Here is a 15,536-nt window from a genome sequence, read left to right on the forward strand (position 1 = left end):
AAGTAGTTTAAAGTTTAAAATAGATTACTTACAGTTTACGTCGTCGTTGTTCCCAGAATAGTCGGCACGGACTTATCTTTGAGCAACAGTTTTCTGGCAAAGCCAGCATCATATTGAGATTTGTTCTCAAAACAGTCATCCTTAAAATGTACAGAACAAACGCTTAAGTTAACACTGCCGTGACTGGAACGTCCGCAAAAAATAAACTGCATCCATTTTTCCCTGATGTCTGGATCTTTCGGCAGCTTATTCAGAGGTTTTGTTTGACCACAGCCAGGAACAGCACATCTGTGTGGCATCGTAATTTTCCTGTGCACAAGTAGTCTCTGTCAGAGCTCGCTGTCCATCGACTGAACACTTGTGAGGCGCACGGCGAATGAGCGAAGTTGTCTAGCGTAAAGCGTAGTTATCTTGCGCTGGAGGCGGTCATATGCAAACGCTGTTACGTCACTTCTAACCGACACGTCACTTCTAACCATGAATCCAGAACGAGCTGTATTTTGAGCTTGATTAAATAAATGATTCGTTTAGAATGGGGAGGACGTCTTAAAATATTAAACTTGCAGGACGTTTTAATGATACAAAGACCTCTTATATACCAAAAGATCAAGGCAAATTTGGTTTCTCATGTCATGACCCCTTTAAGATTGAAATGAGCAAAGGCACACTCTTTGCAGTCGTTGGTCTTATGTATTTATTTGCTAAAACATAAATCTTGCTCTATTGAAGGTATTTGCTTATGACAAATTTTGGCCCATCACTATTGCCTGTATATTTTATTTATTTATCTATTTATGCTTTTATTATGCTGATGTCTGTTCCGCTTAGTTAAGAGGCAAGTCAAGTTTTTGTTGCCTTGTTTGTTGTATATATTGCAATATATATTTATTTATTTGACTGTAATAACACTATAACTTGAGGTACAAGGTCCCCCTCACCGCATTCATTTTTACATGATTATTAAATGTTAAATAAATATTAATTAAAAGCCTTTTTACCATAATTTCTTTAAAAAATAAATATTTGGTCACACATGGAAATCTTTATTTGTTAACATTAGTAAATGCATAAGCAGGGTTGGGAGAGTTACTTTTGAAATGTATTCCACTACAGATTACAAAATACAAATAATTTCACAAACATGCATTTTGAGTCACAAAAATCAATACGTTTTCTTAGGGTTACTCCATTTGACTGGAGCAAAAAGTGCTTTTTCATACAAATTTCAAAATATCTGATATTTTGTTAACTCTTGTTTTAATGGTTCTTGTCACGTGCCACCTGCACCACATGACTGATTTGGTTGACAAACTTTTTTCAAATTGTGATTTGTTGCTTTAATAAAAAACCTTTTTTTCATGAATTTCAGCTTTTAATTTGTCTTTTTTTATTATTATTTGAATTTTTTTTACTTTAAGACCCCCTAAAAAATATCATTGTAGAGTTCTATACAAGGTATTGTTTTGTCTACTAAATTTGAATTGCTCTCTGAATAAATTGGCCTAATAGATCCAGACAAAGCAATGAGTTGTCAGACAGTAGACAGTAGATGTATAAGTGTATGTTGAAATTAACATAGCATTTGTTAATCTTGGTTTAAGTATTGTTCATTGTAGTTTACCGTAAAGTTTTGATATATCTCTTTTCATGTAAATTGCGTTGCACCATTAGTTTTCAATTATATATATGTATATATATATATATATATATACACTCACCTAAAGGATTATTAGGAACACCTGTTCAATTTCTCATTAATGCAATTATCTAATCAACCAATCACATGGCAGTTGCTTCAATGCATTTAGGGTGTGGTCCTGGTCAAGACAATCTCCTGAACTCCAAACTGAATGTCAGAATGGGAAAGAAAGGTGATTTAGCAATTTTGAGCATGGCATGGTTGTTGGTGCCAGACGGGCCGGTCTGAGTATTTTTCTTAATCTGCTCAGTTACTGGGATTTTCACGCACAACCATTTCTAGGGTTTACAAAGAATGGTGTGAAAAGGGAAAAACATCCAGTATGCGGCAGTCCTGTGGGCGAAAATGCCTTGTTGATGCTAGAGGTCAGAGGAGAATGGGCCGACTGATTCAAGCTGATAGAAGAGCAACTGTGCCTGAAATAACCACTCGTTACAACCGAGGTATGCAGCAAAGCATTTGTGAAGACACAACACGCACAACCTTGAGGCGGATGGGCTACAACAGCAGAAGACCCCACCGGGTACTACTCATCTCCACTACAAATAGGAAAAAGAGGCTACAATTTGCAAGAGCTCACCAAAATTGGCAGTTGAAGACTGGAAAAATGTTGCCTGGTCTGATGAGTCTCGATTTCTGTTGAGACATTCAGATGGTAGAGTCAGAATTTGGTGTAAACAGAATGAGAACATGGATCCATCATGCCTTGTTACCACTGTGCAGGCTGGTGGTGGTGGTGTAATGGTGTGGGGGATGTTTTCTTGGCACACTTTAGGCCCCTTAGTGCCAATTGGGCATCGTTTAAATGCCACGGCCTACCTGAGCATTGTTTCTGACCATGTCCGTCCCTTTATGGCCACCATGTACCCATCCTCTGATAAGGATAATGCACCATGTCACAAAGCTCGAATCATTTCAAATTGGTTTCTTGAACATGACAATGAGTTCACTGTACTAAAATGGCCCCCACAGTCACCAGATCTCAACCCAATAGAGCATCTTTGGGATGTGGTGGAACGGGAGCTTTGTGCCCTGGATGTGCATCCCACAAATCTCCATCAACTGCAAGATGCTATCCTATCAATATGGGCCAACATTTCTAAAGAATGCTTTCAGCACCTCGTTGAATCAATGCCACGTAGAATTAAGGCAGTTCTGAAGGCGAAAGGGGGTCAAACACAGTATTAGTATGGTGTTCCTAATAATCCTTTAGGTGAGTGTATATACACATATATACACAGCAGTTAGTTCAGGTCCTCGGATCTAATTGGACGAGAGACGTTCCATGAGCACTGATGGTCTGACACCATCAGCACTTGGACACTTCACTGTGTATATCACTCCACTTATGTTTGTCGTCAAACTAAAGTGTAAGAGCAGTGCATATGTGTTAAGAGCTAATGTAGGCTATGTATCTCTTTTTACATCTATTTTATTTTTTGACATTACATATGTTAACCAGCAGGTGGTGGCAAAAGATCATTTTTGTGTGTAATATGAGGCAGTTGGTGACGTAAAGTGAATCCGTTAGTCATTGTTTACATAGAATAGCGCTTCCTGATCGCTCGTATTACCACTACATTACTAAAGCTAAGAAATGGCTTTAAACGAACAACTTTAGCATTAAGGCTCATCACATCTGAGAGACACAACAGACTGATTGAATGCAGAACTCAAGGTGCTTAACTCTTACTCGAGTTTCCACATTGGATACATACTGTTTAAAATGGCAGAAGACATTGCGGTTTCTATAGTGAAAGACTCTTGTGCACCGGCTACCGCAAAATAGGGAGAAATACCCCCGCTTGGACGTCTATTTTCCACTGAGAAAGCTGATCTTCAGAAAGCTGACAGCCTCTCTGCTTGGGAGTGGTAAAAGGTGATAGCACATGCTCCATCTCTCTCTAACACAAACACACATCATCCATCCTTGTTTATCCAATAACTTGTTAGAAACAGCACAAGCCGTGATACTATTTCTGAAGTGACATTTTTGAATTACTAACGGAGGCTTGGACACATCATTTGTTTAGGTCCCCCTCATGCCACCAAAACAGCGCCAACACGAATCTCTGTATAGAATTCTGATATGATATTCTTCTCAGCACAACTATACAGAGTGGTTATCTGAGTTATTGTAGACTTTGTCAGTTCAAACCAGTCTGGCCATTCTCTGTTGACATCTGGCACCAGCATTCATGCCACGATCCAATTCATTGAGATCAAAATTATTCCCATTCTGATGGTTGATGTGAAAAATAACTGAAGCTCCTGTCCCATATCTGCATGATTTTATGCACTGCACTACTGCAAAATGATTGGCTGATTAGATAATAGCATGGATGATTGTTGGTGCCAGATGGACTGCTTTGCGTATTTCTGTAACTGCTAATCTCCTGGGATTTTCACACACAACAGTCTCTAGAATTTACTCAGAATGCTGCCAAAAACAAAAAACATCCAGTGAGGGGCAGTTCTGTTGACGGAAATGCGTTATTGATGAGAGAGGTCTACAGAGAATGGCCAGATTGGGCAAGATAATGACAGGGCTTCCCTGCGCGCAGTTCATGTAGCCCCCCATCCGTTCAGTGTCTGTTCGCGCTGCATACCTGACAGCTCCGCGAGCGAGGAAACTTACGAGCACCGTACACAATAACACCGCGGCACTTTTACGCGTTGTTTTTGTTTTATCACAAAGCGCGATATTTAAATCCTCCAAAGGAATATCGAGTTTCGCAAGAATTATCGTGAGAGCTTGAAGCAAATGGACCATCAGCCTACGTGCGAGGAGAATCTCACGGTGTAAGGTACGTTGTGTATGTGTAGTCTACACTATGTATGTATTATCGACGCTCTGTGGGGCGATTGAACGCCTTTTAGTTCAGAGGAGACACGTTCCTTTGTCTTGTTAGAAAACAAAGGGCTCTCCTATCTGTAAAGGTAAAGTGTACCAGCTTTCTCTTGTTTAACACTCTATGTAAGGTTTTATTTTTGTGTATATTTTGTAGATTTATAGATTTGATTTAAATCATCATGACACTTTTTGCTTACCCTTTCTCTCCCTCTCTCCCTCCCTTCCTCCATGTCTCTTATTTCCCCAAGGCTTTGTCTCTTTGCCCACATGTATACTACACCACTCATTTAGTGTTGACAGAATGATTATTTGACCATCATCATATGTTCACATTCAAGAGCAAATATTTGAGATTCAAGTCAAAATGTGTTAAATTGTCACATTCTGCCCTGTTATACATGGCTGATGAAAATCTGACTATATACAGTAAATGCAATTGATATGATGTGGATTAATCCCCCCCTTTAAAAAGGTTTCTTTTCTGTAATTGAGGTCAATTTCATGACCTACATATCTAGGTTACCATGCGAAAATCAGCTCAGCCAGCATGCGTGTGAATATCTGAATAATGTGATTGAAAATATGGTGAAGATGATGCAGCAGCACCTTTTAAGGAAGAAGCAGAGGTGTTTTGGTGGGAGATATTGACACTCAGATGCTGAATTCTCAAGGATGTGATTTGCGGTCAGATATGTTTATGACACCATGTGTCAGAGTGTGAGGTTGCATCTGATCATGTGTTTTTCTGCCTTCCCATCTTATGTTAATGAGATTAATTATTTGAATAGGGAACAATGGGGCTAGTTAGCACTTTTTATTCTTGTGAAGGTTTCTCAAGGTGGGTTTGTATTTGAAAGGTAATTTGTGTATAGGGACACACCTTAAATACTGCTCAACATTTCCACCATTTAATGAATAGGGGAGTGTCGTCTCATTATAAGGTGAGTTGATTCAATGGAAGCCTGCCATTAAATCAGATAAATGTAAACATCGTAATGATTATCATACACAAAATTCTTGAAAAAACAAAGAATATCAAATCATTGTTTTGCCCAACATATACTGTATTTAATAAATTGTATATATAACATTTAAAATTTATGCAAAAATTGATTTTCACTATCATTAAGTTTACAGAATCTTACCTTGTTCATATTACTCAAAGTAAACGTAATTTAACACCAACAATTAATTCAAACAAAAACAGTCTTGTCAGCTTTACTTAATCCATTTGTGTTGGGACAACATAACTTTGTTTGTTTGCATTAACCAAAATCACAGTGATTTGGAGTTCCCAGCGTGCATTGCACAAAACTGAATGGATAAAATAAATGTTTAAATATAGTTTTAGGTGTTTTTGTGCAAGATGAATAAAAAGGAAGAATAGTTTGTATCTAATGTTATGTTGAGATTTAGAAGAGTTTCTGTAATGTTGGAATTTTGGGGGTTACCACTGCGGTGAAGAGTGGAGCTTGAGCATAGATTGTGGAGGACAAATACTTAGAACTTTCATATTACTTTGCCGTGGTGTAGCCAAAGGTGGGCCAGGTGGGCCTGGGCCCACCCAGAATATTACAGATTATTCTTTCCCTTCACATATTCACATATAAATACATATTTATAAAATTGGTTAAAAAATGCATAAATTCTGATTTCTGAAAGTGTGAAAGGATTGTTTGAATATGTCGACTGTCTGTTATTAAGGAAAATTTGTAAACAAAAAAAAAGTGGTCTAAAATTTGTCCCATCCATTTATATTGAGGCCCACCCAAAAGTAATTTCCCTGCTACACTCTTGTTACTTTGATCAGTTTTGTGCCACTTACAGCAGTGTGGCATGAAACAACTCTATTGAGATTCAGACTAATACATTTACCATGTCAACGCAAACTGTTGTTAAGCAAATCTTAACTTAAAGAATAAATTGAATTTATTCAACACTTGTTTTCAAGTGAAATAATAATACGTAGCACTAACAAATCCAAATGGTATGCATTTACTCAAAAAGCTTGTGTCCAATTTATTATAATTTTTATTTTACTTCATACAACTAAACCATGGCTTGTTGGAACAACTCAACACTGTTGCCTGGAACCACTTGACTTTTATGAGAGCAGTTTAACTATTAAAATGTAAAAAAAAATAATCATTAAATAATGTAGTGTAGTTTGTGTTCACTTGTTTCCACTTATTTAACAGGGCTGGGTATAGATATAGATGTCCTGATTTGATGAGATTGTTTCACAAGCTCTCAATTTTGATCCGATTTGGATGTATTTCAGTTATAATGTCCATTTTTTTTATTTGAAAGAAATTCTCTCTCTGCTAATGCTGTCAGTTGTACAGGGAACCAACTTGGTCCATCACGAAAATGATTACAACAGGGCCCAAACTACCCAGATCAATTGGCATTTATTTACAGATATAATAATAATAAACACAACCAAACAGAGGCAAATTTTAAAGTAAAATTAAAAAATCAACCTCTGGATTTGAATCATCGATATTGTTCATGTGAAGATCACAATTAATTGGAAGATCAGCATTTCTACCCAGCCATTGTTGAAAAAATATGATTTTATTAGAATTTTAGATTGGATGACAGAATTCACTAATATTTTTCTAATTTAAAATGGTTTTGGACCATGTGTTTGAATCCCACATACAAAACCACTGCTGGAAAAATCACATTTGTGTAATTGGAGTGTTGTTTGAAAGCCTTTTTAGTTACTGAGATATAGCTCTTGTGACAACTAGCCCCAGTCTCCTCTTCACGGATCTTGTTTCACTACATTTTTTTCTCCTGTTTTATCCACACAAACAGACAGGACTCATCAACGTATCACTGGCCACCATTGCACACTCCATTGTCTCTATGGAAACAGAGTACCGTCAGGCATCATTGGGCTCTCTGGTTTGTACCCAAGATGGGGAACCGATGAGCAACCAAACTCCGGGTCCTGTAACTTTTCAACCGGGGGCCGGATCAGACTCCTTTCCATGTCTGCGGCCCCTCTCTTTCCCCCCAGAGTCCAGTGAGGAGGCACGATGCTCGGGGGAGGTCATCGTTATGGTCAAGGATAAAACAGAGAATGGTAATTGATCTATTCATCAATATTACGTATTTATTATTCTGAGAGTTTGGGAAAGGGGGAAGGAATGGGAATCAATATGAATGCATCTGCCTTGGTGGAAAAATTATGGAGTTTCAGGTTCTGCTTTGCCATTCACTTCACAGTGGTTTGCATGCAGCAATTAGGATAATGACTTTAAAAATTGCATGCAATTAAACAGGCAAACAGATCTGTGGTCGAGACTGACAAAGAGGAAATTAACTGTTACAAAATACAGTGGGGTCCAAAAGTCTAAGACCAGTTGAAAATATGGGATTCAAAATCTAATTTAAACCTGGAAATACACAGCAAGTTGTAGGATTTTGAAAAATTAAAAACAATGAAACAGTGAAATATTTTGTAATTTGAAAATGTTTGACATTGACGATGAATGCCTCCACTGAAGCACAGAAAATGCCCTTTAGTAAATTCTGTAACACTTCACATTAATGTTCCATTTGTTAAGGGTTTATAAAGGGGTTAATTAATGACTAATTAATTATGTACAAATGCATAATGAATCATTGTCATGCGGTCTATAAAAACATGCATGAAACGGGTTATGTTCATGCAATACCTACAAATTATAAATGCTTAATAATCACACACAAAAAAAGACTTTTCCTATAAAGTATGTATTAAAGAGCTGCCAAGATTAGAAACCTGTACATAAAGTTCAGTATAGTTTAATGGTCATCAGGCTATGTTACATGGTGTGAATGAGCATGAAGTCCGGAAAAGTGTTTTTGCAGAGAATTTATGTAATTTAAATGGTAATTTTATGATTTTGATGAATCTAAGTATGAATATGAGTATTTATGAAGCATTTATAACACGTACAGTAAGTTAAAATGCTCACTGTTTGGCTAGTATTGTATAAAAGTCGCCCTTTCTATTCATGTTATATATCATGTTGACACATGATTAATAATCATTAATGAACCCCATAATAAACCCTTAACAAAGGGAACATTAATGTAAAGTGTAACAGGAAATTCTCTTATCAAGCAGGGATAACATGGATTATCAGGTTTTGCACAACCTTGTGGAGTCCGTGGCAGCTCAGGTCATAACTATCATCAAAGCAAAATAGGGACATTTAGTAAGAATATGAAATTTTGATATTTATTACAATTTTTCAATCCCATTTTTTATGCTGGTAGTATAATTTCAGATGGGACAAAAAGTATTAAATAAGAAAAATGCAAAATAGAATCATTTTCATTATTGTTCTCAGACTTTGGACCCCACAGTATGAGATGATGTAAGCTATTATGCTTATAATGTTTACTTTAGAAACCACTTTATAGCAGCACCATTAGAGCAATGGTTTTCTGCACAGCAAATCTGATGATTGTAAATAATGCACACTCTCTTCTGAGTGGTATTTCTTTGTGGCTAACCGCAGTCTGTTTGAAGCCAAGAGCTGCTGCAACCAGTGGACAAGCACAGCTGTTTGTTTTTCTGTTTATTGGGCTCTGATGAGTTAATTTAAGGTTAAGACCAAGATTGAGAGAACTTTTTAATTTCCCTAATTTTTTACAACCGCTGAGTGTGTTGTAAATACTCCTCATGAAACTGAATTTGTGCTTCCTAATTAATATGGCCAGAGGGATTTTCTGGCAGAAGGGGTTGAAGCATGACAGAAATCAGTAAATTAATTGCAATGCTTGCTATTTAATTAAAGTTTTTTTATCAAGAGCACATCATTCTGGGTTTCTAATATCATCATATGAAGAGGAATGCTTAGTGAAGGAGTATACCATGTCATCAGGGCTGGACTGGGAAGATAAATCGGCCCGCGATTTTACATGGCAACTAGCCCAAAGGGTGGGGGGAGTCCAAAAGTTGTTGGGCCAGGGGGGTGGGGTCCATTCTTTATAACAAGGCGGCTCATTTTTGCTTATCACGGCCCAATCGGCACATTTCGCGGACGCACCTCCGGCCCGAACGGTTCTCCCGCTGGCTAGTCCGCACATGATCATCCCCAAAGTGCATCTGCCCAACGGGAAAAATGCCCGTATGCCAGTTTGCCAGTCCAGCCCTGCATGTCATTAACAATCAATAAAGTGCAATATAGACAGAAAAGAAAATCAAGCACTTAGATTAGTTGTCCACACACCATCTACGCTGGTGGTTATTTGATTTTACTGCAATAATTAATTACTCTTTAGCTAATAGAGTGTTTCCAGTCAGCTCCAAACATGCATAGTTCAGCCTCTGCTGAAAAAAAAAATATTGAAACTTTGCACAGTAATTGTAGACTTTTGTCTAAGTTACCCTTCATCTCAAAGGTTCTTGAAAAGGTAGTTGTCTCTCAAATAAACTACTATCTAAACACTTTTAGCCTCCTGGATACATTTCAGTAAGGGTTTTGAGCTTACCACAGCACTGAATCTGCTCTGCATAAAGTCACCAACAATTTTCTGCTCTCTCTTTACTCAGGATCTTGTGCATTCTTGGTTCTGTTAGATCTTACAGCAGCATTTTACACCATTGTAATATTCTTTTACAGCACCTTGAGTGTTTGGTTTGTATACAGGGTATGACTTTTCAGTGGTTTGGCTCCAACCTTAAAGAAAGAACTTTCAGGTTAGAATAGGAAATTGTTCCTCATCTCCTCCTCCTATTAGTTGTGGTGTTCCCCAAGGTTCAATTCTTGGTCCCCTCTTGTTTACTGTATGTATGATCCCTTTGGGCTCTATTTGTCAGAAAAACAACATCTCATAGCAATGTTACGCTGATGATTCTCAGCTTTACTTATATAAGAATAGATGAACTGACAAACTTGCCAAGCCACTGATAAAATTGTTAACTTTTTATCACTTGCTTCTCTACCCTTTTCCTCTTTCTCTTTTTCTTTTTTGACAGGTAATGGAATTTTTTCTTCTCCAAATGATGCTTCTGCCTCCAAACCCATCAACGTCCCTCCTCGCCGGCATCATTCCCTCCCTCATGCGCACCATCCTCATGTTGGCAGCACCCGGATGGGCGGCCGGTCAAACTCCATCGCCTACACAGCGTTCTCTCCACGACCCTCAATTTCACGCCACTCTAGTATCGCCACCAATCCTCCAATGGACCGTTCCAAACCCAAAGACTACCTCATCCTGGCTGTCATTGCTTGCTTCTGCCCTGTATGGCCAATCAACATTGTGGGTTTTGTTTACTCCATAATGGTATGTGGAATCTGGACCTTTTGTGTATGTTTTATTGTCAAGTTAAAGAGGGAATATTATTCAACATAATAGGAAGTTGACATGTTGCTACCAATTATTCCAGTACCCTGACATCAACTCCATTATGTCGATTTACTGACCATCACCATCTCACATTAGACATGATTGCCATTTTCCCACTTAGAAGAAATTTTTACTCCACTGACGGTTAGGTTTAGGGTTTGGGTTTAGGTTAGGGATTAGAGTTAATAACATGTATATCCTCATATCCTCTTCACCGTGGTACATAATGTACAAAGAAAAGCAAGTCACTTTATAACATGTTTTTGGCGTCACTCTCTGTGGACATTTCACTTTGGCCATTGGGGGCAGTAGTTTGAATTTTGGGAAGCAAAGACCAAGTTTAGCTGAAAAACTTTAAACCTACTGTCACAGAATTAACAGTGAGATAAGATATAATTAGGTATGGAATTGAAAGAAATTTATCAATTCTGGTTCCAATTCCGATTCTACTCAACAATTGCAGTTCTTTAATAATTCCATTAGCGAATCAGTTGGTACATTCGAGGAAGCATGCCACCCATATTAATTGGCCAAAATATATAGTAAACAGAAATACTAAACAAAAACAATACTTTTTGGAAACACACGGTTTGTGTTTACCAAAATTCGAATCACTGCCCCCTGTGACCAAAGCTGGAATTGTTGTTGAATGAATGGAAACGTGTGAGCTCCAATTTTGGGGTGAACTGTCCACAGAGTGGTGCCAAAAATAAATTGTATTTTGAGTAGGTAATGATGTTATACAGTCAACAAAAATACATATGCAATATGCATTGTATTATATCCCTAACCGAAACCCCAACTCTAAACCTAACCGTCAGTGGATTAACAATTTAATTTGAGAGCAAAAATGCAACCTCCGAATCACGCTCATCACTGTTTATGTAAATGCAACGATTTCCTGGTGTCCATGGGACAAGAACCTGTCAGTAGCACTAGAAGAAAGGGTGACCATAGTTGAAATTATGCAAAAACGTAGCAATGGGTCATTTGGCAGATGTCATGTTAAATATGGAACAATAACAACCAGTACTTAGTTTCCAACAGCAAATGTTTTTTTATCTTACCATTTCAGACTGAATTTTTCATTGGGTGTTACAGTGATGAATATCTAAAATGATTTTGACTTTAATGGAACCTTGGAACTCACTGTCATGTTCTTGTGTCTAGTCCCGTAACAGTCTCGAGCAGGGGAATATAGATGGAGCGAGACGCCTTGGTCGTGTGGCGAAGCTGCTGTCTGTGGTCTCACTGGTGGGAGGAGCTGTCATTATCGTAGCATGCGCCGTGAACCTGTCAAGTAAGCGACCCCTGACCTCTTGGGACTTTCTTCTCTTTGTACATACAAACACTCAATATGCAATGTGGCTCTCAATACTGGATATTTATGAATTCTACCTTCAAAAGGATTTTCAGAATCATAACTCTAAACATAGGACATCTAAGAAGGTCAAGTATAAAATCCGTTTTAGCCAGAGGTTATGTCTCCTAATAATTCTCAGGGTTCTTTTTTATGAAAATATGGTCTGTTAAATTAATTACATTTTTACATAACAAAATTTCATTAAACTGAATGAGTGTAATGATTAAAAAAAGTATTAAATGTAAAATGTTTAGTTGTTTTTAAATTTCATTAAAGATTACTCCATTTGTTGGAATTTTGTTACAAAATTTAAATACATCTTAAAATAATTTATAAGCGCAAAATTAAATCCTAAAATTTTTTTGGGGGAATGTAAAATAAGTGAAATATTTAGTGATGTGACAACTTTTCCCATGAAGTAATGAGTTGTGTAATCCGATTACAATTTAAAAGACGTAATTATTCATATGTAGTGCATTACTTTTTTTGAAAATACATAATACATAAGCCAATTTTGATTGTATATTGATTTTAACTCATTGGCTAGATTGTTCTTATATGCTGAATTAGCATCTGACATTACTGTTTTTTTTTTACCAAATTATTGAAGCAACTAAATTGATTTTACTAAACAATATTTAATATTAAAATTATAATTATATCACTAAATAATTCACATACTTATATTCACTGTATTATTTCATAGTTACAATGACAATTATTTTAAATTGTAAAAAATAAAAAGTACTAATAAAGATTTGACTAAAGGGTAAGTTCATCAAAAATTTACTCATCCTCATGTTGTTCCAAATCCGTATGGCCTTCATTCTTCTGTGGAACACAAAAAAGTCACCATTCATTTTTAATGATTGGAAAAATGCAATGCAAAATTCCGATGACAGAATACAACTATCCCTTTAACAGCATTTTCCCTTTACAGTAACATAAACATATTGCCTGCAAAAGTTTTATTTGTGTATTGCAGTTCATGTGAAATCCTGAGTGCAGTGGTGCCATGAATTCAGCTTCACATCAGACCACAGACTGGAACTCCATGGCCCATTTGATTCACCTCACGGTTGCAGTGACAGCAATCACAACTTATAGGGCAATAGATAATAGGATGCCTCTGCTATCTGAAAAGCTCAGAAAAAAAAAGAAAAGAAAATGAAAGAACCCTTGGTAATCCGCACCAACCTGACATCCCTATGGGGCAAGTTACTTTCACTGATGTCTCTTGCATTTATTCCACAGCACTTATTCAGAGGTTGTATGAGCACTACAACTCTCACACCTAAACATGAACAAATATGGCTAACATTTAGTAAATACTAGCTGTACCCAAGCTCTATCAAAGTGGAGAATTTCTGCTAAAGCAAAGTGTTTTTTTCTCTATAAACAAGAAAACAAGCCAAACCTATTTACAGACATGACATGGGCTTGACAGATTATTCCTTCATCCCAGTATCCGATGAGAATCTTTGTTCTGTGGAGTGCTGCTCATATAATGTATGATGAAGTGGATCTCCTTAGTCATGAGAAAACACACTCATACAACTGGAATCGTGACGCCAATATCTGAGACAACTGCCGTTGACAACATTTGTCCACTCTGTTTTCTTTTTTTTATTATTATAATTATAATTATTATTTATTTATTTTTAAGTTTTTGCAACAGAAATGTAACATGTGCACCCCTTTTGATAAAGCAATATGCAAGCGTTCACAGGCAAGATATATTTGCATTATATGGTAAAAGTGTTGAATACTGTTTCTGAAAATATTCTTTATGAAAACACTGTTTATGCTGCAAACCTTTGTATTGAACTGTGCTGTTGGGTTATTTATATACACTGTGTAATCTGAAATATCTGTAGCTAATTGTAGCTGAATCACAACCAAATATCGCGATTCCTGCGATATTGTATTAATTAGGTGTTGTGTTAATGATCCTGTCCTGTAGATCCAGATGGGACATTTGGCTGGCTGATGAGTCTAAAAGCTCTTGAGACTGTTATAACATTGTAAACCGGGTTTTGAATGGGGTCTTAAGTCATGTATGTAACGAAGAATGTATAATGATGAGATTTTGACAGGTTTGTAACAAGGGGCAATAGATGTCGTTATTATTTGGTTGCAAATGGATGTAGCTAGTGCTTTTCATTTCTGTTTAGATTCAATGGTATTTCTTATGCTATCTGAAAGAACTTGTGATTTGTCAATAATTATATTTATGGTAGGATATGTAGGTTCAAATCATACAGTATATTTCTATCTTATTTAGTTATAATTTTTTTATGCAACCTTTCATTTTTGTTTCTTTGTTAATACCCTTTAAGGCTCATGATATTGGTCAGACCTAAAGGAAAGAGAAATTGCTGAAAATGTTGTTCTATTACAAAATACTTGGCTGTTCTAAACATTGTGCACTTATTTTGCATGCACCTTTTTTTCTCGAATATTTTGATAGTCTTGTAAGCAGCACTATTTCCCTCTATGTATTCTCTTTAGGGGAAATGGAATAAAGCATAAAAAGATCTGAAACTCCATTGAATTGTCTTCATCTTCTGAGAGTAATAAGTGTGTTTCATTCATCCACTGCCAAGGATACCATCTGCTTCCCTTCAGGTGTGTGAGATGCCAGAATTAGACTAGATGCATTGAAGATGACATGGAGAAAGCAATGAAAAAATTGTTTTACTTTTAAATGTTGATTTGTTTGTATGCCATTACTTGGTCATCTATCTGTCTGTCTGTCTCTCTGTCATCCATCCATCCATCGTGTATTGAAATAGATATACACTTAATTCCCAGCAGTTTGGGAAGGATATTGCATATTGTCTTGTACATGTCTACAATGGAATCCACTGAAAATCTGGCCAATACCAACAACTGATAGAGTTTATATATTCATTTGTTTTATGAAAGACTCCTAGATTCCTACTGAAGATAGGAATGAGAGAGTGAAAAAAGAAAAGGATGGCTGTCGTTATCCAGTGAAGCGAACAGAGAAGGGGTGGAATGAGAGAGTCTCGAGGGAGGTTGAGTAGGCAGCCAGGAGGGAATAGAAATTTAATGAGGAACCAAGTTCCACCCTTTAAATCTGCTGTGTGTGACAATTAAAAATATCGAACGCAGCTCAAATGATCTTTACACTTGTTAACTGAAGAATGACCACAGGAAAGAGATCTGAAGGAGAACCGCAATTGCAAATGAAATTTCATTTCATCTTCTAGGACACCAAGGTCACAGCTACATTTGAGCTG

General features: G+C 36.9%; 1 protein-coding gene across 1 annotated transcript; it reads left to right on the forward strand.

The window, feature by feature from the left end:
* The first annotated feature begins 4,301 nt into the window (after window positions 1-4,301).
* LOC127633836 (trafficking regulator of GLUT4 1-like) lies at window positions 4,302-14,812 on the forward strand. The gene is made up of 5 exons (XM_052113176.1): window positions 4,302-4,506; window positions 7,377-7,647; window positions 10,537-10,844; window positions 12,078-12,207; window positions 13,256-14,812. Exons 2-5 carry the CDS (start codon window positions 7,428-7,430, stop codon window positions 13,270-13,272), a joined length of 675 nt encoding a protein of 224 aa, XP_051969136.1. The 5' UTR covers window positions 4,302-4,506; window positions 7,377-7,427; the 3' UTR covers window positions 13,273-14,812.
* The last annotated feature ends 724 nt before the right edge of the window (window positions 14,813-15,536 follow it).

Source organism: Xyrauchen texanus, chromosome 40, assembly GCF_025860055.1.
Source record: "Xyrauchen texanus isolate HMW12.3.18 chromosome 40, RBS_HiC_50CHRs, whole genome shotgun sequence".
Classification (NCBI taxonomy): domain Eukaryota; kingdom Metazoa; phylum Chordata; class Actinopteri; order Cypriniformes; family Catostomidae; genus Xyrauchen; species Xyrauchen texanus.